General features: G+C 43.6%; 1 protein-coding gene across 1 annotated transcript; it reads left to right on the plus strand.

Moving 5' to 3' along the window:
• The first annotated feature begins 1,922 nt into the window (after positions 1–1,922).
• Positions 1,923–23,368, plus strand: UQCRC1 (ubiquinol-cytochrome c reductase core protein 1). The gene is made up of 13 exons (XM_077451697.1): positions 1,923–2,077; positions 4,082–4,222; positions 6,978–7,064; positions 7,500–7,629; positions 8,739–8,937; positions 10,162–10,241; positions 13,862–13,977; positions 16,644–16,787; positions 18,791–18,951; positions 20,940–21,025; positions 21,106–21,194; positions 21,432–21,507; positions 23,087–23,368. Exons 1-13 carry the CDS (start codon positions 2,015–2,017, stop codon positions 23,149–23,151), a joined length of 1,437 nt encoding a protein of 478 aa, XP_077307823.1. The 5' UTR covers positions 1,923–2,014; the 3' UTR covers positions 23,152–23,368.
• Positions 23,369–25,723: the final 2,355 nt, after the last annotated feature.

Raw genomic sequence — 25,723 nt, forward strand, 5'->3', positions numbered from 1 at the left:
ATCCATGCCCATCCATGCCAATCCGTGCCAGCTATCTTTGCCAATTTGTGCCACCTATCAGTGCCAATCTGTGTCGCCCATCAGTGCCACCCATCAGTGCCGCCTATCAGCGCCACATATCAGTGTCCATCAATGCCACCTCATCAGGGCCACTTCATTGGTGCCACCTCATCGATGCCCATCAGTGCTCATCAGTGCAGCCCCATCAGTGAAGGAGAAAACATACTTATTTACAAAGATTTGAAACTGAAACAAAAAAAACATTTATTTTTTCAAAATTTCTGTCTTTTTTTATTTGTTTAGCAAAAAATAAAAACCATAGAGGTGATCAAATACCACCAAATTTCATTTGGGTACAGTGTAGCACGACCGCGCAATTGTCATTCAAAGCGGTGCCTATCTTTTTGTAAATATCTCCTAAACCGTGTAGGTTTAGGAGATATTTCTTGGACCTACCTGTAGATCAAAGTGGCTTGTAAGGGTTTACAACCACTTTAACAAAGTCTCTATTTCCACCCAGAGAGTAGCCACTCGCAGCTGGGTACTTCAAGGCTGAACAGACCTCTAGCCAGAGGTCATGGCAGTCAGCACGTTGACTCGACTTGAACAATCAACTGAAGATAAACAGGAACCTTTATCCAACCGTACCTGGAACGTTTCCCACTTCCTTTGAGGTACGGGAAAAGTGTGGACTCGTCAATGTCCTTCCCAACTCAGTAACCAGGCACTTTTTAGAATGCCACTTACCGGCCCTCCTCCGAAGAGTCCTCCCCCGGTCACTTTCACAAGCTGTGGAGCCTCTCCAAGCCGAGAGCACACCTGGACACCTTGAATCCTCCCTCAGTTACAGCGCCTCGGACCAGCCGGTTCCGAGACTCGGGAACAGACGGATCCTTACCCCAGACCACACGGGTCTATTAGGGGCCACTGACAGGAACATGCTGCGGGATGTCGAACACCCTGTGACCGGGAACCCCTCACGGGGCCACCCCGGTCCTGGAACCAGGACAGACCACACGGGTCTCACGAACAACTCTGGAACCCCGAACACGTGACCCACACCTGCTTAAAGCGGTAGTAAACCCGCAATGTTTTTTTTTTTTTTTTTTTTTAAACCTGCAAAGCAAAAGGCATAATGAGCTAGTATGCACCGCATACTAGCTCATTATGAAATACTTACCTTAGAACGAGGCCCCGACATCTGGCCCGATCCATGTCGGCTCCCTCGGCGTCTCTTCCGGGTATCGCGGCTCCGGCGCTGTGAGTGGCCGGAGCCGCGATATCGTCACTCCCGCGCATGCGCGCGGGAGATTTCAGTCCGGCCGCACGAGCGCTGCCGGATTTTCACGGAGAGAACCCCCTTGTGCGCATGCGCCGCTGCAGTCAGCGGCGCATACCGAGGGGAATATCTCCTAAACCGTACAGGTTTAGGAGATATTTTTTTTACCTACAGGTAAGCCTTATTATAGGCTTTCCTGTAGGTAAAAGTTAAAAAAAATGACCATACTACCACTTTAAGTACCCCTTCCCAGACTCCTCAGTGGGCCCCGGCGCTCCCGCTGATTGGCTCCGAGGGGGCCGATACCAAAACATCCAACCAAGCCTGGTTCTAGTCTGTCATGTGCACTTCACCGTCCACATGACCAGGCAACTCTTCAATCATGTTAAGGCTTATCTACTCAATTAACCCTCAGTACTGTAAGGTCCTGAGGCAAAAACTAAATTTACAGTGCGTGTGACATTTGGTACCAAATGTCATCTACATATACATATATAACATTTGGGGATTCTGAGTAATTTTTTAGCAAAACAATTATGAATTTTACATGTTTAACATGTTCTGTGAATGGGCCCTGGACACTCAGGAGGAACTGCTTCCCCTCTACACACTACAAGGTCAGCTGCAGTTCCCCCTCCAGCCTCTACGCGTCGCTGTTCGCTCTTTTTATTTGTAGGCGCGTTGTCCCATCATCTTTCCGCGCATGCGCCTCTCCGTCTCACTGTCACCTGAAAGATGGCGGCGTCCGTGTGCCGAGCCGGTGGAGCGGCGACCAGAGCCCTGCTGAGCGGGCGATCGGTGAGTAGAGAGACCGCAGACGGGGAGCACGTGGTGTGCGGGGGAAAGGGAGGAGATGGCGGGAAGTGTCGGTGTGGACTGTGAGCCCGGAGGAGGAGGCGGGAGGCCGGGGAGGTGTGAAGGTCACCCAGTCCGGGCACCGGATCACCCTGACCGGGGACACCAGAGGAGAGGCGAGGGGCCCCTACAGAGGAGAAGCGAGGACCCCCTCCTCCCCACAGAGCAGAGGAGCCCCTACAGAGGAGAGGTTGTCAGATCGGGCCGGAACACGGGGGTCCCCTCAGATGTCGGGGTGCACAAGGCCTGCTGTCACCCAATGGCTGGAGGAGCACCGGGGCGACTGGCGCTCAAGGGGAGTAGTGTGCCCAGGGTCCGTGGGCGACTGGCGCTTGAAGGGGGCGGTGTGTCCCGGGGACTGCGGCCAAATGGCGCTTGATGGGGGGGTGGTGTGCCCAGGGTCCACGGGCGACTGGCGCTTTATGGGGGGTGGTGTGCCCAGGGTCCACGGGTGACTGGCGCTTTATGGGGGGTGGTGTGCCCAGGGTCCACGGGCGACTGGCGCTTTATGGGGGGTGGTGTGCCCAGGGTCCACGGGCGACTGGCGCTTGATGGGGGGTGGTGTGCCCAGGGGTGACTGGCGCCCAAAGGTGGGCGGTGGGCCCAGGGTCTGCTTGGGACTGGCGCCCAAGGGTGGTGTGCCCAGGATACGTGGCCGACTGGCACTCGAAGGGGGTGGTGTGCCCAGGGTCTGCAGGCGACTGGTGCCCGAAGGGGGCGGCGTGCCTAGGGGCGACTGACGCCCGACGCTCGAGGGTGTGCCCAGGGGCAACGGGTGACTGGCCCCAGTCCAACACCTTTGCTGTTCTGAACTTTTAGGCTGCTGCAGGTTTGGGACTGGGGAAAACTAACTATCAAGCTTTTGGGGTGCACAGGGCCTGGCGGTAGCTCCTCAGTTGTTGCAGTGGCACTGGCAGGAACTGGTGAGCCTTTGAGGTACACAGGGGCCAATGGTATCTCCTCAGCTATTGGATTGGGGCCAGCACTACCTATTGAGCTCTTGGAGCACACAGGCCCAGTGGTAGATCCTCATTTTTTTCCATCTTGGACCAGCAGTACCTATTCAGCTTTTGGGGTGCACTGGGGCCGTCAGTAACTCCATGGCTGTCAGACTGAGGCTGCCAGTAACTATTACAGCCTCTAGGGATGCACAAGGGCCTATGGTAGCTCCTTGGCTGGCTGACTCAGGCCAGAAGTACCTATTCAGTTTTTGGGGTGCGCAGAGACCAGCAATAGCGCCATAGACTTTGCAACTGGGGCCAGTAGTCAGTCAGCCTTTACAATACACACAGGGGCCAGTGGAAGCTCCTTGGCTTTTGGACTGAGGCCAGCAGTAGCTATTCAGCTTCTGAGGTGTCAGGGGCCGGTGCTAGTCTTGGCTATCACTCTTTAGGCTGGGGCCAGCAGTAGATATTCAGCTATTGGGGTGCACAGGGGCCAGTGGTAGCTCCTTGACTGTTGGCCTGGGGGTAACCAGTAACTATTTAGCTATTGGGATGCTCCAGAGACCAGCAGCATCTCCTCAGCTTTCAGATTGGAGACACTAACTGTTCAGGTTTTGGGGTGCACAGGGACCAGCAGTCACCCCTCAGCTGTGCAGGAGGGTGGCAATGGCTCCTGTGCTATCAGGGCTGGCAGGGTTAAAGTCCCTGTCAGGTTTTTATTGCCATCTTGCTGGTATGTAAACTTCTCCTTATCATGTGATTACCACAACAGTAAAGGGAAATCTCCCCAACAAGGACGCGGCAGGAATAAACTTGAGGTTGTAACCCTTCCCCACTTCATCCATGGCAAGGATAACGTTTTGTTTCAGTTTAATTAATACCCCACATACGTCTTCACAGTCCTGGGGAATAGCGAGTATAGTGTCTGGGGGGGGGGGGGGGGGGGATATTGTTTACTTTTTGTTTTGTATTTATGTTTTTGCATGTTGTGTATTTTCTACAGCCCTCCGTGTTGGGTCTGAAGGGCAGCCGTAGTGCCGTGTCCTACGCACAAGCTTTAAGTAACATTCCCGACACTCAGATCACCACCCTGGACAATGGGCTGCGTGTCGCCTCTGAAGAGTCCAGCCAGTCAACCTGCACAGTAAGTAGCAAAGAACACCTGTCCGTTTTATATAGAAGACTAAGCTTCAGTCGGGGGAGCTATGGCAAAGAACTAGTGTGGCGCTTAACAAAGGTGACTAGGTGCGAAAATGGCAACAAAGCCACCTCAAATGAGCTGAGGTTAGACTGACACAAATCAAAATAACCTATAAACAAAAAACGGATATATGTGACATAAGGACACTAGGGCTGGGGAAAAAAATTAAAATTTCAGCAATTCTTCTTCTTTCTTCTTCTTCTTTCTTCTTCTTCTTTCTTCTTCTTCTTTCTTCTTCTTCTTCTTTCTTCTTCTTCTTTCTTCTTCTTCTTTCTTCTTCTTCTTCTTTCTTCTTCTTCTTTCTTCTTCTTCTTCTTTCTTCTTCTTCTTCTTTCTTCTTCTTCTTCTTTCTTCTTCTTCTTCTTTCTTCTTCTTCTTTCTTCTTCTTCTTCTTTCTTCTTCTTCTTCTTTCTTCTTCTTCTTCTTTCTTCTTCTTCTTCTTTCTTCTTCTTCTTCTTTCTTCTTCTTCTTTCTTCTTCTTCTTCTTTCTTCTTCTTCTTCTTTCTTCTTCTTCTTCTTTCTTCTTCTTCTTCTTTCTTCTTCTTCTTTCTTCTTCTTCTTCTTTCTTCTTCTTCTTCTTTCTTCTTCTTCTTCTTTCTTCTTCTTCTTTCTTCTTCTTCTTTCTTCTTCTTCTTTCTTCTTCTTCTTTCTTCTTTCTCCTTTCTCTTCTTCTTCTTCTCCTCCTTTCTTCTTCTTCTTTCTTCTTCTTTATCCTCCTTTCTTCTTCTTCTTTCTCCTCCTCCCTCCTCCCTCCTCCCTCCTCCCCAGTCCTGAGGAGTTGCGGGCAGGAGTTTTTAGGCGAGGCCGCGTCTTTGCCATAGTCCGTGAGGCCTCGTCTAAAAACTTCTGACCGCAGCTCCTCAGGACCGGCGTGGTGTCCATCAAAAAAAAAATTATTCAAATCGAGGTTTTTTTTTTTTTTTTTTTTTTTTTTTTTTTTTTATAATCGCAGATTAGTATTTTTATTTTATGATTTATTTATTTATTTATTTTTTTTGAGAAAATCGTCCAGCTCTAAAGGACATACCCCAAAATAATATGGAATAGTTGTGATGAACTACAATAGACTGATAACCAAATGTTCACATGTATAGTGTCCAATAAATTAAAAACGTTCTTCAATCTTCAACTGAAACTCAAACTTGTGGTCAAGATGGGTCAGGAATGCACTAATAAACATCCCAAAAAAATATATATTCAGATGTGAGTATGGGTACTCTTACCACACCAGGTGGATGCACATACCATACAGCAGTGCGTCTAATGCGCTTGTAGTGCTGGGTTCCCAATGATAAGATGATGGTAACACGACGACTGTAACTCCAATAAACTCGATGTTGGCTGATGGTCCCAAGACGATGGTGCCATGGAAACAGCAAAAGGATCAATACAGAAAAAATGGGTGGTAATCAGAGGGTTGTCATCGGTGCTTGCACATGAAGGAAAAAAGGAAGCTCCACATGGCGCAGGCCAACCAACATGGTTTATTGGAGATAAAAGTAACGTACAATGAAACGTATGGTACAGGCATACCCCACTTTGAAAGAACACGATGGAGTTTATTTACTAAAGCTGGACAGTGCAAAATCAGGCTCACTTCTGAATAGAAACCAATGAGCTTCTAACCCCGGCTTGTTCAATTATGCTTTGGTAATAAAACCTGGAAGCTCATTGGTTTTTATGCAGAAGTGAGCCTGAATTTGGACTTTCCAGCTTTAGTAAATAAACCCCATTGTGTACTTAAAGCGGAGGTCCACCCTAAAGTGGACCTTCCGCTCATTGGAATCCTCCCCCCCCCCCCCCCCCTCCGGCGCCACAATTGGCACCTTTCAGGGGGGAGGGGGGTGCAGGTACCTGTACAGTACAGGTATCTGCACCCACTTCCGGGATAGCTCTCTGCGGAAAGGGGCGTAGATCTACGCCCCTTTCCGAAAGTCCCCCGCTGCCTGCTGGGAAACACACAGATCCCAGAGGCAGCGGGGACCATCCGTATTGCGCAGCGCGGCTCGCGCATGCGCAATAGGGAACCGGGAAATGAAGCCGAAAGGCTCCACTTCCTGATTCCCATACCCAAGATGGCGGCGGCGGCAGCACCCGAGAGACGATCGAGAGATCGGCTTCGGGTGCCGACATCGCGGGCGCGCTGGGCGGGTAAGTGTCCTTATTTTAAAAGTCAGCAGCTGCAGGATTTGTAGCTGCTGGCTTTTTAAAAAAAAAAAAAACGGCGGAACTCCTGGCGGACTCCCGCTTTAAAGGTGGGGTATGTCTGCAATTGTCGATGCAATTTTTTAGCATTGATCGCTGTGTTGATGCCAATGGTCTCAAAAATGTGTCAAACCAAACGCTTATTGTGATTTTTATAAATCTTTTTTGGGGATATTTATTATAGCAAAAAGTAAAAAAGCATGCTGTTTTTTTATAGCGCAAAAAATAAAAACCGCAGAGGTGATCAAATACCACCAAAAGAAAGATCTATTTGTGGGGGGGAGGATATCAATTTTGTTTGGGAGCCATGTCACACGACCGTGCAATTGTCAGTTAAAGCGCAGCAGTGCTGAATCGCAAAAAATGCTTTGGTCAGGAAGGGGGTAAAATCTTCCGGAGCTGAGGTGGTTAAAGGAACAGTATCATTAATTTTTTTTTTTTTTTTTTTGGCTGTTACAACTACTTTTTAGTACTTATCCATAATGTCTTTTAGGTTGGTGTATGGATCGGAGCTGGCAGTCGCTATGAATCTCCAAAAAATAACGGTGCTGCATACTTTATTGAACATCTGGCATTTAAGGTGAGATAATCTACATGGGTTTTTACATAACATGGCATTAAAACTGTTAGAATATCAAGACTTTTAAAATTCTATTTACAGTTTGCTTTTATTTTTGTAGATTCAATGTTATTTAAGGCTCACATTTTTGAAGTAAAGACTATGTAACAAAGCGTTTACAGCAGATTATATAAAACTGCAGCTTGAAAAAAATGTTTACAGATACCAATCTGTACCACCACCCCCCTGATTTCTCTCTGACCCAACATGGTGCATACTTGCACTGAAGCCAGATTCAGCCAATTGGATATTATTTTGAAGGTTGGCATTGGCAGCCTATAGAGTTCTCTCAATTTTCTGAAAATAACAGTGCAGCACATGAGCTGTTTACACTGTGTGCTGCTCATTCTGCAAATTGAAAATTGCATCATGTGTTATTTATTTTTAAATCCCCAGGGTACCAAGAAGCGTCCCCAGGATGCACTGGAGCAAGAAGTGGAGAGCATTGGTGCCCATCTAAGCACATACACCACACGTGAGCAGACTGCCATCTACATTAAAGCCCTGTCCAAGGATCTTCCTAAAGGTGAGAACTGTGTGTTTAATCTGGCACTTTATTGCTTGTCTGTAAAAATAACTTCTGCTTGTAAACCTACTATAACTTCTGCTCTATTGGAACAAGAACTAGTTCTGTAACATTCTGTTCCTGATTGTCAGAGACACAGTCCAAAAAAGGACAATCCAGAAACAGATGTTCAATGGTAGTTCAATCTGTGCTAGGCAGGGAATAGGAAGACCCGTCACCAACACCCAACAATACAGCCGCTTACCCCATGTAGTGGACTCTCATAACAAAGGTTACATCAGCATATATAAAGTAAACTCGGGTAATAAGGAAGCCCATCAATCTCCATAGTGGATGCAGTAAACCTGGATATAACTCTCCTTGTTCACAATTACACTCCAGCGGTAGTCATCCCATGGAGATAAACCTCATTGCGCAGTACATCATGACAGTATGTATTTAGATAAAAACTATTGGAATTGCACTCACATTGCTGACAAATAAAAAAGACCAAAAAACTCTGTGTATATACAGCCTCTCCCCACCAGAAAGATGGCCGTCGTGTCCCAGCTTGCAGTAGTGTCACATTGCTGACGTTTCGTCAGGGGCGTAACAATGTCATTCCCTGATGAAACGACCTAGGGAAACATCTGCAACGTCCAATAAAGCTTGTATGCTTAATCAGGAAGTACGTGTATCGCCTGTCTGGCTGTAAAGCGTGCTTAAAGGCCAAGTTCACCTTTTAATTTTTTTTTTTTGAGCATGTTGCTTGTTCCACCCAGCTCCTGCCCCTCCTCCCTGCCCAGTCCGCCCCCTCCCTGTGACAGCAGGTGGAGTCTTTCTTTTTTTTTGTTTTTTTTTTTTTTCTTTCTCCTAAAGCCACTTCATTCACAGATTGCTGTGAATGCATAAACAAGAATCCTACAGACTTGTAGTTGCAGGGGTCGCTGATTAACGCTGTTGTAGTTCAGACATGACAAAATAAATAGGTGTTTTAACCCTTCCCAGAGTGTAGTAAAAAAAAATGTACTATACATTTTTAATAGTTATACAAAGGTCAACAGAGCTTTTAGAAGTACTAAGGTTATACAATTTTTTTTTATATCTATCTCTTTCTTTATTTTTTTCAGCGGTGGAGATCCTGGCTGACGTGGTTCAGAATAACAGTCTGGAGGATGCTCAGGTGGAGAAGGCCAGACAAGTCCTGGTGCAGGAGATGCAGGAAATTGAGAACAACCTGCAAGATGTGACATTTGATTACCTGCATGCAACAGGTTATCAGGGCACTCCTCTCAGCAAAAGTGTTCTGGGAACTTCAGAAAATGCCAGGTGAGTGGCTGCTCAGTCTTCTGCCTTTCCACATTAAAGCTTGCCGATCTGCACCCTGGTGGTTGTGTAGTAAACTGCATCTCCAACCAAACAGGTTTGTTCTGAAATATAATACAAACTTTTTGTAATGTTTGAGCGTTCTCTCTCCTCAGAGGAACACTCACACACTCAATAATAAATACATTTGTATATAAATAAGTACATTTTTGCCTTTGTCCACGCCGAGTCTCCTTGTGGATCCCCTTTTAGACTGCCTCTGGGCAGTCGGTGTCCCTGCACCACCATTTTTAAAACTTTAGTGCATGCACAAAATGAAACGCTTGACATCATGTGCCTCGTCTTGAACTTTTGCTGTTGAACTTATCTAGTTTAAAAAAAAAAAAAAAAAAGCTTTTATCCTGGGATCTCGTGAAGAGTTTAACCTCTTCCGGCCGTAAGCATATATGCCACCCCCTGGTGGGTGGGCTTTAACGACAAGTAATCAATGTAAACCTCATTCTGTGCTGAGAGCGTGTACCCAGCACAGAGACCGGCGAGTACCGGAAAGCTCCCGAAGCATACTTGTAAACTCAGAGATTTCCGATTATGTGACAGCTCATCACAGCGGTCATGTGATTGGAATGCCCACCTCTCCTGGCATTTAGAACCTATTGCTGGGAGGCAGCAGGAAAGGGATTTATGCTGTACAGCACATGAGATGGCGTCATTTGCTTCATTGCACGCATGTGCAGTAGAAAGATCTCTCTAAGGCCTGATTCACACCTATGCATTTTTAGTGCATTTAGCAGATTTGCACTACAGAACGTGTTCCATAGGAAACCATGTTAAATGGACTGTAGTGCAAATCTGAAAAAAGCAAAAACCACTAAAAATGCATAGGTGTGAATCAGGCCTGAAGGCACTAGTGCAGTTGCTATCCCAGGGGACATCTGTGTCCCTACTGCCTTCAGGGGAATCAAGAAGTGGACATGAAAAAGGTAGGTAAATCAAAAGCTTTTTTTTTTTTCTTTTTTTTTTTTTAAGAAACAGTTTAGATTTCACATCATTTTAGTTGGAGGGAAACGCCTTTTTGTGTTTGTGTGGGGTGTTGGTTTAATGTTTTTTCAGTTTGGCTATTTAAACTTACTATGTGCTTACAGCACATCCTGGTTACAATAAATGTTTTTGTGACAATCTTTTTATATTATGTATTTTGATTACTTAAAATGTTAAATATTTTTATAGGAGACTTACACGAGCTGATCTTCTTGAATACATCAATCTCCATTACAAGGGACCACGCATGGTGCTGGCAGCAGCTGGAGGTAATGGTTTTTACAATAACATGCCTGCATATTGTAGCTAATCTCCAGGCGTATGTAAAAAGCAGACATTTAATGAAGCTCTAATAAATCATTAAATGTTTTTTTAATGCAAGTAGTATCAAAAGTACCTGAATTTGGCTTATTGGCCTTTCACAACTTGTGTAGAGCAGTGATCAGACTGAGGGGGGAGATGCGGAACAAGGAGCCAGTTCTGCAGTGCTCACGTGCTAACAAATGGCATGCAGATAAGGAGGAGAATGATAGAGATGAGTTTATAAATCTGCTGCTTCTCCTTTCACCATCAGTTACAGGCTGGGTGAAGGACAAGACCTGTAAGGGTTACATAATCATCATATCATCAGACTTGGATCACATTTTTTACTCCTAAGTAAAAATGCCTGAAAACACTTTGCATATTTTCAGACAAAAAATTTCCTAAGGCCCCTTTTGCACGGGACCTGATCGGATGCTCCATTCACACCTATGGAGTGGCAGATGTCAGCAGTTACATGTCTGTTGCTATCCGATCCTGTCTGTGAAATCCAGACAGATGGTGACATTTATTTATTTATTTATTTATTTATTTATTCCATCCGTCTGGCAGATTGGATGAAAACACAGGTGGTCCGTTTTCATCCGCTCTGACAGGTCTGTCTCTGCACAGTGAGCGGAGATGGACCTGTGATCAGCGGATTGATCACCTGCTGAGCAAAGCGGGGTCTGCCGGGCGGACCGGACCGTCTGTGTGAAGGCACCCTAAGAAATTGTTTAAAAAAAAAAAAAGAAAATTCGCTTGATTTTCTAATTGTTAGTATGGTCAAATCGATCGTTTTCTACCACAGTGATGGGAAAATTCGTAGGAGCAGAATAGGAAACTTCTCAATCGAACACCTTTTCGGGCAGAATGTCATGAATTGCATTCATTCAATGAATGTACATAGAATTTTTATTTGAATATTCTGATTCAAAAATTGATACGTGTAAGGCAAGCATAAGATTTAGCAGCAAAATGCGTTTTTATTTTTTTTTATTTTTTTTTGATCACCTGTCATGATGGGGTTAAAAAATCTAAAATTAAGCTTTTTTTATAGTACAAAAACAGCAGATAATCATTACTATAAGGGCTTAAATACTATCTCTCCAGAAGTAAGATATACATGGTATATTTAACTAGGAGACAGACATGAAGGGTGGAGGGGAATATAGATGTCTTATAGTACTGAAGGCTGAGTTTTATTTATTTTATTTTTTTTGATATAATTTTAAATATAATGCGTAATACTGGTAAACTTTAAATTTATTTGTAATGCCTTTTACAGTAAACCCTTGGATTGCGAGCATAATTCATTCCGGAAACATGCTTGTAATCCAAAGCACTTCTTTCAGTTTATTAATTATAGCAATGTGACGAGTTATGTAACCATAAAATGTCCATCCACAAATGGAAGCCTCCACAAGGGGATTGGAAGAAAAATCCAGCAGGAGCTACAGAGTATAAGAGAAGAGAGGCGCCTCTAAGTGTAGCAATCTGGTTACATTTAATGAAGGTACAACATTTAGCAACTCAGATGGTTGGTGATTAAAACTGGCACATCTAAGTATGCAGGAAAATCCGGGGTAAAGCTGTCCACATATACCATCCTCCTCACCACTGTCAGTCTGCAATCATGACCGCGCTGACTACCCTGCAGTAAAGCGATTTATGAAAGCGAGGCTTGGAGCGCAGCTTGGAAGGGGTGACGTCGATGATTCTGCAGAGGACAGTCTATGTGGACAGCTTTACCCTGGATGCCTGCATACTTATAGTAGATATGCCTGTTTTAATAATCAACCGTATGAGTTGATAAATGTTGTACCTTCATTAAATGTAACTGTATTGCTACGCTTGGAGGCGCCTCTCTTCTCAAAAATTTTGCTTGTCTTGCCAAACGCTATCAAACCAAGGTTTTAATGTATATTTCCATGAATTCCATTAGCCTCCAGCTTATCTGGGTTTGAGATATATATATATATATATATATATATATATATATATATATATATATATATATATATATATATATATATATATATATATATATATATATATATATATATATATATATATATATATATATATATATATATATATATATATATATATATATATATATATATATATATATATATTATATATATAAATGTTTTTTTTTTTTTTTTTTTTTTTTTCATAATCAATCCAACATTTTATATTCGCTGCACAGAGGAGGTCCAGCAGCTACAAATACGGTAGCTGCTGATGTAACATTAGGACATTTACTTGTCCTAGAATCCAGCAGGCTCGGCAACCCAGCCTATGTTTCCATTGGCTGTTAGGTGGTATTGCCATTGCCTGTAAGGGAAAAGTGGCAGTGAAGCCTTGCAGCTTCAAAGCCGGTTCCCTACTGTGCATAGCGCACTGCGCTTTGTGAATGACTTGGCAGCGGGGGCAAAAATTCTGGGGGACCTCGCCACTCACGTAAAAAAAAAAATATATATATATCTCGTATTTGCTGGCGTATAAGACTACCTTTTACAGTAAAAAAAAAAAAAATGAGCAAAAAGCTGGGGTCGTCTTATACGCCGAATATAAAGCCGAATACTCGCCGAGTGTGCGGTAATACTGTATACATTCAATATACACCGCTGAGCCAATCCCGGCGAGCGATGTATTCTATTAATGAATACAGCGCCTGCTCGGATTGGAGTAACAACCTCTGCAGCCTGCTCGGATTGGCTGTGAAAGTCAGAGGCGCGGGCTGATGTAACAGCCTCTGCCAATCCGAGCAGGCACTGTATGCAATAATAGAATGCATAGCTTTCCGTGATTGGCTCAGGGCGGTATACTATATGTATACTGTGAGACAGCATGTTACCCGGCGCCAACTTAGTTTCTGAACATACGGAATTCCTGCACAAGGGGGTCGTCTTATACAGTGAGTACAGCACAATACCAACTTTTTAAATTGAAAAGTAGGGGGTCGTCTTATATGCCCAGCCGCCTTGTACGCCGGCAAATTATATATATATATATTATAATATTGTTATAAATTTTTAAGTAGCTTCAGCTCCCAGAATAAAAGCGGTTTATCACTACCGGCACTTCAAACGTGCCTCCATCTTTTCCTCTTAGTCATGTGTCACCGCTGGAGATGAGGGCTTAGCTGCTGACTTTGGAGAAGAAGCTGAAATGTGGGTATCGGAGCAGTCCATGAAGACACTACTGTTTATATGCTTTGGGAATGGACACGTTTTTAAAGCAACCCTGTCCCTAAACAATAAATTTCAGCATATCAAAGATTGGAATACTTTACCTTTTCTGGTGGCACTGGGTTGAATCTCCATTCCCCTGAAGAGCACCGCTGATGTGTGACACTTCAGTTATGTCAGATAATTGGTTCCCTGCCGACCCGCTGTTTGTCCCGCCAACCCCTACGTTATTGCAGTGTCTTATAGTGACCTAACAGTTGGATGTAAGCGCTTTGTGCAACAGAGGGCAATAATGTTGCTGAATGTGACTTGTTTTTCCAACAATAGACCTACAACGTGATCATCTAGTGAAGGCGGCCAAACGACTTATAAAATCTTTTCTCTCTCATCAGGAATTCACCACCAGGAGCTGTGTGAGCTCGCTCAGCGACACTTCAGCGGTTTGTCCACAGAGTATGAGAGAGACGCTATTCCTGTGCTGGCCCCGTGCAGGTTTACTGGAAGCGCCGTAAGAAAAACTTTTAGTTGTACAGAATTCTCCAGACTCCCAACTCTTAGGACCCCATTTCTAAAAGCATCGTTATTCCTTTTACTGTAATTTAAACAAAAAACTCCCAAAAAACTGCCAGCACATGGGGGGGCTTGTGGTGTTGGGAAAAAGGGGAGCATAATGGGGACTCAAAGGGGCTCCATGGAGGAAACGACAGCAGAGCCCCTTTGACTCCATCATACCCCCCTTTTTATTATATATATATATATATATATATATATATATATATATATATATATATATATATATATATATATATATATATATATATATATATATATATATATATATATATATATATATATATATATATATATATTTTTTTTTTTATTGTGCTACTTATTGGCTCCGGGAGCACCACCCTCTTTTGGCGAGTCAGTAGATACATTGGAGACTACCTTGAGTGAACCCTTTTTTTTATTTTTATTTTTTTGAAACACAGGCCCTAACAAAAGTGGTTTACTTTACAAATGTGCATGACGCCTGACTTGCTTTGGGACACCTCCTGTAATAAGGCTTTTTGGGGACCATTCACACTTATGCATGGCATGAAAGGAGAAGTGCATGTACATATTCTATATATTTATTTATTTATTTTCTTTGCCCCCTTTCCCTGATCTAACCTAATCCACCTTTCCGCTCTAGAAATGCATGGTGCAAGTCTTTACTGCCCTACTTGTGCCTTTGCATTAGAGCCTCAGACTACTATGAGACCAATGCTGATTGCCTTTGGCCTCAGGGCACCGCTCCATAGAAATCTGTGGAGCTATAATGTGCAGGCATAGCCAGGCCAGGTACTGCTGCATGTAACTGGACAGTGGAACCGTGGTCATCATATTGAGGTAAGTGTACATCTGTGCAAGGTGGGTTCTTTAGGGGGGGGGGGGGGACAAAAATGGCTAAGTGCCGTTTTTGTTTTTTAACCACTTTAAGACCAGACCTTTTTCTGACACTTGTTGCTTACAAGTTTAAAAACTGTTTTGTTTTTTCTAGAAAATTACTTTAAAGCGGTCCTCCACCCTGAAGTGGAAGTTTCGCTCATCTGATCCTCCCACCCTCCGGTGCCACATTCGGCACCTTTCAGGGGGGTGCAGTTACCTGGATAATCCAGGTATCTGCACCCACTTCCGGGACAAGACCGCTGCAGATGCCCTGCCCCCCCCCCCCCCCCCTTTTTGTTCTGGGAAACACACAGTTCCCGGGACCAGCAGAGACGCGCAGCGCGACTCGCGCATGCGCAGTAGGGAACCGGGTAGTGAAGCCGCCATGCTTCACTTCCCGATTCCCTGACAGAGGATGGCGGTGGGGGCAGCGGAGAGACGAGCGATCGCTCGTCATCTGCTGCCGACATCGCTGGACCCTGGGACAGGTAAGTGTCAATTTATTAAGTCAGCAGCTGCAATATTTGTAGCTGCTGGCTTTTAATATTTTTTTTAAAGGTGCAGAACCACTTTAAAACCCCCAAACATATACTACTTTTTTTTTTTTTTTTTTTTTTTTTTTCCTTTTTGTCCTGGTGGGACAGAGCCTGAGTGGGGGGAATGTCCAGTCCCGCCCCTTGTGATAACTGATGCAGCCAAGCAAGCCGCTTGTTATCACAATGCTGACTGTCTGCACTTCTTTTTTTTTTTTTTTTTCTTTTTTTTTCTTTCAAGTGCGTTTTAAAGCTGAATTTTTATCCATAATGACATGATCATAAAAAAAAAAGTTCTTTAGCATTGAACATTTCACATTAACAATTATGCTACCAGAATCTGTGTCTATTGTAATTTGCCTCCAGCATTGCTCATGTTTCTTCTTGCTGGAGGCTGCCATTTTGCTGAAACCGGGAGCCCCTAAGCAGCAGTAAATCTTTTAGGCTGTCATCAGATTGGCCTCTATATTTACGGCACAACTGAGCATGTGCAGAGTGACACTGAATTACTGGATGCTAAACAGTATAGGCACTTATTTTTCATGGTGTACATGGCTATATCTGCAAAATGGGCCAGGCTTAAGTGATCTAGCAGGACTTTTTTTTTTTTTTTTTTATACTAAAGTTCCACCCTAATGTTCCACCCGTGTGGGGGGACTGTTGGTGCCAGGTCACGCAGGAATGACCTGTCAGGTAACTTGGCCACCTGACAAGTCGCTCTCCAATGCATTGCAATGTAACTGTTCTGCTAGGGGCGATTCAAGTCACTCCGACTTAGAAAAAGGGCTCCTGTACTACTTTGGGTTGACTTTGGAGTGGCTTGCATTGACTTCTATAGGGGGCGGCTGTTGTTTTGATACCTCTGGGCATCCATTGTGTAACATGTTAAAACGTATTGGGGTTGATTTTCTAAAACTGGAGAGTGCAAAATGTGGTGCAGCTCTGCATGATGGCCAATCAGATTCTCCCTTCAGCTTGTTCATTTAAGCTTTAACACGGGAACAAAAATGAAAGCCAATTGGTTTCTATGCAGATCTGCATCAGATTTTGCACTTTTAGTAAATCAACCCCATAGGCTGAATGGCCCTCGAGTGTTTGGCTTTCCAGCTACTGTTGGAGCCAATGTACAGATCTGCATGTGTATAATAAAGACTAAAACTTGTGTGTTCATGTCCTCCATTTTTTTTACCTTTTTTTCTTCTCCTTTCAGCTTGCTGCCCGCAATGACGAACTACCTCTGGCTCACGTTGCTATTGCTGTAGAAGGGCCTGGGTGGAACAGCAACGATAACGTGTCCTTGGCTTTGGCCAATACTATTATTGGCAGCTATGATGTTACTTATGGCGGAGGCAAGGTAAGACTAAACATAAAGTACCTTTTTTTTGTGAGGTGTAATCTGTCCTTTGAATAAATTAGTTTATGAAATATCAAATACAAGAAATGTATTATGCAGACTGTTCTTGGCAGTGATATGCAAAGGATTTGTTTAAAAACTCCCAAGAACTAATGGGGAAAGGACAAATGCTGCTGTCTGTTACTAGCATTAAACACGGCCGTGTTTGTTTTCCAGAATCCCCCCTCCCCAGTAATAGTTTTATTACCTGTTGATCAGTAGTGAAATCTTTGTAACCCTGTGGAATTTGTAATTTAATTGGCACAAGGAGGCAGTACTTTTGAATACTTAAAAGAGGAAGTAAACCCTGATTGGTTTACTTCCTCTTTCATTCCCTGCAAAGTTAAAGCATAATTGACTACTATGCATCGCATACTACCACCCCATTATGTGTCACTTACCTGACACAGGAGCCAGAAAAGTCACCACTGTCCCCTGTAGTCCGGCGCATCCATCTTCTTGGTGGGTCTCGCTGCTCTGGCGCTGTCATTTGGTGAAGCCGCGATGTCACTCCCGCGCATGTGCACGGGAGCCGCCACTCGCGGCATATCGCCGTTGACCGCGGCGCGCTCAATGCGCCTGTGCGCCGCTGTCTACGGCGCATGCGCCGTAGACAGCGGTGTCTGTCTTTCGGCAAATATCTCCTAAACCGTGTAGGTTTAGGAGATATTTCTTGAAACTACAGGTAAGCCTTAATCTAGGCTTACCTGTAGGTCAAAGTTGGTTGTAAGGGTTTACAACCACTTTAATACCAGTACTTTTGAATACTTAACTCTGTCCCTATTGTTGGTGACTGTTGTCCTAGTTGAAATCTGCCATAGTACTCCTGTCTGGAGCCATTAGCCCTGAGGCAAGCAGTGGGCTGGCTCTTGGGAGGATTTATGATGGGGATTGGCAACCTATGGATGCATGTGATGAATTCACGGGCACCCGGCCCGCAGACTTTTTAACTCCTTAATGCTGCCCATACGCAAATATGCAGCCTCTGCTTGAAGGGGTTGTACCGGGTGATGCCTGCAGCTTCACGCATCACACCCTACTTATTACTGTCACAAGGAATTCCTTCTGACAGCAATAAAGTGATCTTTTTTATTTATTTTACTTTTTCTGATGACGGTGTAAAAATAAGAGGAAAAAAACGCGCCCCATCCCTCTGTGGTCATGCACAGAAGTGAGCGCATACGTAAGTCACAAATGTAAAGCGTTCAAACCACACATGAGTTATCACTGTGATTGTTAGAGCAGTAATTCTAGCAAAAGTCCTCTAACTCTAAACTGGTAACCTGTAGAAATTTTAAAAGCTTCCCCTATGGAGATTTTCAAGTAATGTAGTTTGTCACCATTCCACGAGCGCGTACAATTTATCTTATTATTCTCCATTTTATTAGCAGGTGAATGCGGCCCTCCATACATTTTGCGTAAACTGAATCCTGCCCTTTAGTGGAAAAATTGCTGACCCCTTAAATTATGACCCTGCCTTGATTATTGGATATCGGTCTGTAGGAGTGGGCATTCTAGGCAGACTGTATTTACATGCAGACCGCCCACGGTAATGCTCACATCTGATGCCAAGCCTCCAAAATGGAAAGCACTAAAATCCAGTGATTAAAAGGCGTAGACAAGGGGCTAGTCATATTGGGGATAAAATGGGCTTAGATGATGTTAGATGTCCTGCAACCAGGAAACGATGCAGGCTTTATATGACATGTTGCAGTTTCTAATGAATAGTGTAGTGTGCGATGAAATTGGAGTAAGCCATTTCTTTACACAAGACAAGCCTGTATAACCGCAAGACTAAAGGGAAGGCTCCAGTTCAGATTTTAGAAAACTTGTTACTGCCCAAGTTAAGCTAACGCAGCATTTCAGGTCTATGTTAATTCAGATTATAGAGCCAGTATATAAACGTATCATCTGAGGTTTGCTTTTCTTTCTGTACTGAATTCTCTCCCTTTTTTTATTTTTAGAACCTGTCCAGCAATGTGGGTCGGGCTGCAGCAGAGTTCAACCTTTGCCAGAGCTTCCGGCCATTCAACATCCGCTACTCAGACACCGGGCTGCTGGGGATGTACTTCGTTAGCGACAAGCACAATATTGAGGACACGCTGCACGTCGCTCAGGCAGAATGGTAAGTGAGCAGGTTCCCTCCCTCTTGCAAACACTGCACTACAGGAATCGTATGGTAAAGACTTCCTCAGTCATACAGGGCACTTCCTACAGAAACTCCTAGCGGAGATAGTAAGGCTTTGTGTGCAGCTCAAAGCTACCGGCTTTCATTCTTCTAGATCTGGCTGGTATGGTCTTTTTCACTCAGATGTTGGTGTAATGTAAACCAAAATAAAATTCCTTTCTACTTTTGAATGGAGTGGGGAAGGATTAGAACCCCTGTCTGGTGTGTCGCCAGAAAGTGTTCTTTTCTTTCTTTCTTTCTTTCTTTCTTTCTTTCTTTCCTTCTTTCTTTCCTTCTTTCCTTCTTTCCTTCTTTCCTTCTTTCCTTCTTTCCTTCTTTCCTTCTTTCCTTCTTTCCTTCCTTCCTTCCTTCCTTCCTTCCTTCCTTCCTTCCTTCCTTCACTACCTGTCATGCTGATAATGCTTTCCCCAGACAGGAAGTGAGGGAAAATCTGTCCCTCAGGTGCAGAAGAATAAAAATCTGATATTGGCTCTAGCCTCCCCCCCCCCCCCCCACACTAAGGAAAAGCATGTGCGTACATGGGTGCACTACGGTACCTCTGTTCCCACTTCCATCTGGATGGGGAAAACCTTATGGAAGATTCATGTCCATTGAGACACTGGAAAAGTCGCTGCTCCCAATTTGACATCTGTTTGGGTCCCAGAACAGACAGTTTGTAGACCCGCACCCATACAAATATCAAATTGTGACTAAGACCTTAAAGAAAAGTAAAGGAATTTTTTTTATTTTTTTTGAGAATCATACTTGAATGGGTGGATGCTGCATCTTTTTTTCCCTGGTGCCTCTACACTGAGAACTGAGCAATCGAACACCGTCGATCACTCGTTCTTCAGAGTTCTGTGAGCAGAGAGCTGCAGACTGTCAGTCACAGCTCTCTGCTCCCTCCTCGCTCACTGGAGAGCTGAGCTGTGATGGGGGCAGAGCCGCCATCTCAGGCTCTCAGCGGCTCGCTAAAAGGCTGAGCCGGGTGTCAGTCCAGGCACCTGATGGATCCCGACTTCTTCCATTGTCATGATGACGCATGCACTGACTTCTGTGACATCAGCAGAGAGTGGACTTCAGCCCCCCCTCTGCTTAAAACGGGTCACGGGAGTGCAAAATGAACTGTACTGCTGTGATCCTTAGAAGTGCAGTCAAACAAGCTTTGTCTGGACTTAAGACCCCATTCAAACTTGTGCGACTTGTTGTACCCCACGTTTTACAAAAAACATTCATATGTGCGAATTAGTCATTGCGACTTCAAAGTAGTTCATGCACTACTCTGGTCCGACTTTCATGCAACTTGAGGGCCATAGACTTTAATGTTAACTCTCGAAAGTTGTATAACATTCAGGTGCAACTTTCATGCACCTTTTGAGGGTTAACATTGAAGTCTATGGCCCTCAAGTGGGAACAGGGGGTTCGACTTTGCAGAGGGGCAAGTCGCATCCAGGTTGCACTCCAAAGTCAGGCAGCTTAAGGCTCTATTCATACTTGTGCGACTTGTCATGTGACTGGACACAAGGCCTAAGGCTGCATTCGTATCGGAGCATTTTACGTGCTAAAAATGCCCATTTCAAACATTTCCAAATGCCCAACAAGCAAAATACCATGCATTTAAATGTCCTCTGTTCACATCTGAGCGTTCTTTCGCCAGAAGCAAAACACCTGAAGGTCAAAAAAAAGTACATGAGCTTCTTTTTATACAGATTACAGACATTTTTCTGCTTTGTACATTGGTGACCTTTTGATCTATATGAAACGCTCAGGTGTGAATGGAGCCTAAAAGTCTAATTTTGTTTATTTTATTTGTCTTCAATAATTCCTACTGTAAACTTTTGTAAATTCATTCCTAATGATCATGACAGTTTATCCTGAATATCAGAGTGCACTAACAAGGCATGTGTCCTCCATACTAAAGATTATTCAAAACTTTCGACTTCCAGGATGCGTATTTGCACCAGCGCAACAGACGGCGAGCTGATCCAGGCAAAAAAGGCCCTGAAACATGCTCTGTTGGCCCAACTAGATGGTATGTAAGATGTGATTGGTTAGAGAGAAATGTGCGCATCAAAAGAGCCATGTACAAGTGTTCTGATTTTTCTTTCTAAGGCACAACCCCTGTGTGTGAGGATATCGGGCGCCAAGTCTTGGCTTACGGCCAGCGTGTTTCTCTGGAGGAATGGAACGCCAGGATTGATGTAAGCCGCCATGTTTATTTTGCAGTTCTGTTTTCTGGTAGAGGTTCACCAAGCAGCCTGGTTCACTTCAAACTCTTTAGAAAATTGCAAGGCTTCCTGCTTGGGTTGAGCGTCAAGTGCAGACATGATGACAGTGTACTCAGTCTCTCTGCCACTACCTCTGTGTACCAAAAAAAGTTTTCTTGTAATGTACATAAATGATGACAAATGCTGATGGCTTTTCTTTTCTTTTGGCAGGCAATCAGTACTAAAACATTGAGGGATGTCTGCTCAAAGTACATATATGACAAGTGTCCTGCTGTAGCTGCAGTAGGTAGGTAGTCTTTAATTTATTATGGAAACAAAAGGGTTCCCATAGTTGGGACTGCCTGTGTGTCCCAAAGGTCAGTCCATCCAAACTTTTTGTTTTTAGTTTGGCCCACCATTTGTTGGCGGTTCCAAATCCAGGATGATACAGGCATCATCCGGTATTGTTTCTTTTTCTTTTTCTTTTTCTTTTTCTTTTTCTTTCATTATTTTTGTAAGGGCAATCCTAGCAGCTAATTCCTGTGCCTCCTCGGTTTTTCCCAAGACCCTGACACTTAAGCTAGCAGTGCCGCTGGCTTACCATGGAGGTGGTCCGAGACCCTTGCAAGCAAACACGGCAATGCAGGGTGAAGAGAGGACAAGATGTGTCCTGGTAGGCAGTTGGTAGCCATGATATTAGAAACTATCAATTTGAAGCTCCAAAATGTTGGAAGTAAAATAAAATATTATATATATATATATATATATATATATATATATATATATATATATATATATATATATATATATATATATATATATATATATATATATATATATATATATATATATATATATAATTTTATTTTTTCTCTGAATCCTGAAGCTCAAAGTTCTGGAGCTTTTTTTTGTAGCTTGAATCGGGTAGTATGGGGTGTTTGGTTTTTTTTGTTTTGTTTTTCTCTTCTTTTATGCGTTTGTTCAAATGCAATAATTAAATGAAAATTGAAATAAAAACCCTAACCCTTAATCCTAACAATATTACCCCCTATCCTCTAAACCAGTGATATGCAATTAGCGGCCCTCCCAGCTATTGCAGAAGTACAAGTCCCATGAGGCATAGCAAGAGTCTGACAGCCACAAGCATGACACCCAGAGGCAGAGGCATGATTTTTAGTTTTGCAACAGCTGGAGGTCCGCTAATTGCATGTCCCTGCTTTATACAAACAAAATAATGGCCCCTGGCCCTTAACTCTTTACAGAAAAAAAAGTAAAAAAAAAAAAAAAAACTGGGCAAAAATCTGGAAAAACAGCAACAAAGGATGAAACTGCTAAAATTTTTCCAATTTTTGCCAATTTAAAAAACACCAAAGCTCAAACTTTAAAAATGCTAAACACAAATGCTTAAACGCAACGATCAGTTGTGAATGTAGCCTCAGAGCTGTAAAAATATGGAGTAGACTCCCTCCAGAGGTGGTTCTGTCCAGCTCAGATTATTTAAAAAAAATAAATAAAAAAAAGCCTGGATTCTTTCCTAAATGTATAAAATCTAACTGGGTATTTAGTTTTATAGGTAAAGTTGATCCAGGCAATATCGGATTGCCTCTTGGGGGATTAGGAAGGGCTTTTTTTTTTTCTTGACAGCTGTTAATTTTGGATTTCCTATAGTATTCTCTCTGTATGATAATGGAGACAACCGGGCGAGTCATTCTTCCCAGCAGGGACATGGAGAGCAATACAATTATGAAAGTCTCTAGTACATCCACGCTTCACTCAAAAGTTTAAGAAAAAATAAATAAAAAATACAAACTTGATGTTAACCCATAATGTACACAGGCTATTTCCAAGAGTGCTCTTCTGATTCCATTTCCAAATCTCCATTCTAGGTCCCATCGAGCAGCTTCCTGACTACAACCGTATCCGCAGTGCTATGTACTGGCTCCGTATTTAATTGCCATCCAGTTCTTGAACGCTTTTTTGGAGAAACGAAGGAGATCTGGTCTTTGAGGATCAAATGGCAAAATGCTGGTGATTATCTTACCGGAAACATTGAATGTCGGGGGTTCCTTTTTCAGCAAATGTAAAATACAGCCAGGAAAGTCCATTTATGTATTTTTTGACTTGTGAACAGCTTGTGACATCACTGAATAAAATGTAATTTAAAAGGATGTGATTTCTTCTTCTGGTGTGTGTTGTGTGTTTTTTTTTTTTTTTTTTTTTTTATTTGGGCTGGTTAGTATTTTGTGTTTTTGGAAAGTCTACACACTTTCTCCCCTTTTTCAATGTATTCCCTGAAATAAGGCCTAAAATGCTTCAATCTGATCAGCTCAATCTCGATCCAACTCCGTATCGGTGCTCGCCTTCTCCCTGCTTTTCACAGGCTTTGCTGAGAGCAGCGGAAGATATTGGCTCTTAATGCTGTCAGTCAAATCCTGAGATGAGGGGGTGGCACTGAGCCTCCCTGACTAAGTCTATACACGCAGGCAGCACAGCGCAGGATCGAGCCCGCAAGTGCTCCACAATAGTAGCTTTCTATGGTGGCACCCCAAGAAGAGAATTGGGTTTCCACTGCACAGAGCAGGCAAATCATAACATGCTTGTTTTAAAAGAAAAAATACTTTATAAACTTTAGGCATATCTAAACCCATGAACAACAATCCTTTAATTCCCTAATCGTACATCACAGGATTTAAATAGTCCACAGTGTTGTGGAATAAGTCGGTCCAGTCCCTGGACAGACCGATTCTCCTGCCAATGAAGACCAGGTTGTCTCTTGTCTTATTGCTCAGAAATCCTGCTCTGCTGTTTAGAGGGAATTTTATTTATTTGTTTCTGTTCTCATGAAAGATTCTCACACTGGATGCCAGCCTGTTGGACTAGAGGAGTCCTTGACACCTTGTCGGTGCAGGGGGGGCTTTAACATTGGCGAAATCTAGTCCCCTGATCAATATTCTAGAACATCAGACAATTTGGCTGTCCTTGAAAATGCTGGACAACCTGGCTGGAGGGTCATATGCTCAGAATTCAGTTGGACAGAGCCACAGCAGTGGTGTATATCGGCCTTCAGAGAGGAACCAGAAGCCTCTGTGGAAAGAGAGGCAATATGGATCCTGTTCTAGGCAGAATTACTGGTTCCAGCCTTGTCCATCAATTATATCCAAGTGTGGACAGTTGGCAGGCAGACTTCCTCATCTGGGGGCATAGTCTCTACGCACAGAGGTGTTGAGGACATATATCACAGGTGGGTGTTGTGTCCAGCAACATACTGGACAGGGTGTCTTCAGCTACAGGAAACCATCTGGAGGAAGCAGTGATGGCTCCATTCACGATTGGTTTTAACTGCATGGCCTTTGAGGGACTGAAGCATCCTCAAATCTCTGCAATAAAAATAAAAAAAAATCTTAGATGGAGATATATATAATATATAATATATATATGAGAGAGATAATATTTTTCGTGTCTACTATCACACATGGAAAGCGTACTTCATATGGTGCAATACTAGAAGCTTTAACCTCAGGATGCATCCAGGGCAAATCTTCTACACATACTCCTAAACGAAGTAGTGAAGATTCAGCTCGTTGAATGGAAATTTCGCAGTAAGCCTGAAGCAGATCACATGGTACACACAGACTGCAGATCTGCTTGGTTGTGTCCACTTGTGGACAGATGTCAAAATCCTATATGATGCTTTTTTATGCATAACCTAAAGTAGGCTTGTCATGGAAGGGGGTACAGGACTGTCATGTCTGACCTTCAAAATATGCTCACCTACTTTCTGAATCATGAGTTTAGAACAGGTATAAGGATTGGGGGGTCCTTACCAGCATCCTTTGTCTGCTCAAAGAACCAGTTGTGGGATTTGGAGGGTTGGAAAGAAGAAAGAAATGGCTGCACATCCAGAACTTTCGATTGCCTTTTTATTTTGTTTCACAAAGATAACATCAATCGGAAGTTCTGGATGTGCAGCCCTTTCTTTTCTTTTTCTTTTCTTTTCTTTTCCTCCAAATCCCACAACTGGTTCTTTGAGCAGACAAAGGATGCTGGTAAGGACCCCCCAATCCTTACACTTTCTGAATCATGAGTTTAGAACAGGTATATGTGTGAAACGATTCTACGTGACCACAGTTTGGTGTCTTTGATGTTATCTTTGTGAAACAAAATAAAAAGGCAAAGACACCAAACTGGTCACGTAGAATCGTTTCACACATACATCTTGTGCCTAATGATATAGGTAATGATTACCGTATTTATCGGCGTATAACACGCACTCCCCCCCCCCTTAAAATCAGGAGAAAATGATGAGTGTGTGTTATACGCCGATCTCCGCTGATTGTGAGCGGAGAGATTGCTGCTGAGATACGTAGACCTGTGCTATGCCCATCATAGGGCGGGACTGGGCATGACTGTGAGAAGAGCCGAGTACACTTGGCTATGTGTATCTCGGCTCCGCCCAGTCCCTGCGATCTCGGCGGCGTTCGCTCCGCTCTGGCAAGTCTCAGCGGTGCTCGCTCCGCCCAGTT

This window comes from Lithobates pipiens, unplaced genomic scaffold, assembly GCF_037356315.1.
Source record: "Lithobates pipiens isolate NorthernLeopardFrog02 unplaced genomic scaffold, aLitPip1_a1.2 Scaffold_23, whole genome shotgun sequence".
NCBI classification, from domain to species: Eukaryota; Metazoa; Chordata; class Amphibia; order Anura; family Ranidae; genus Lithobates; species Lithobates pipiens.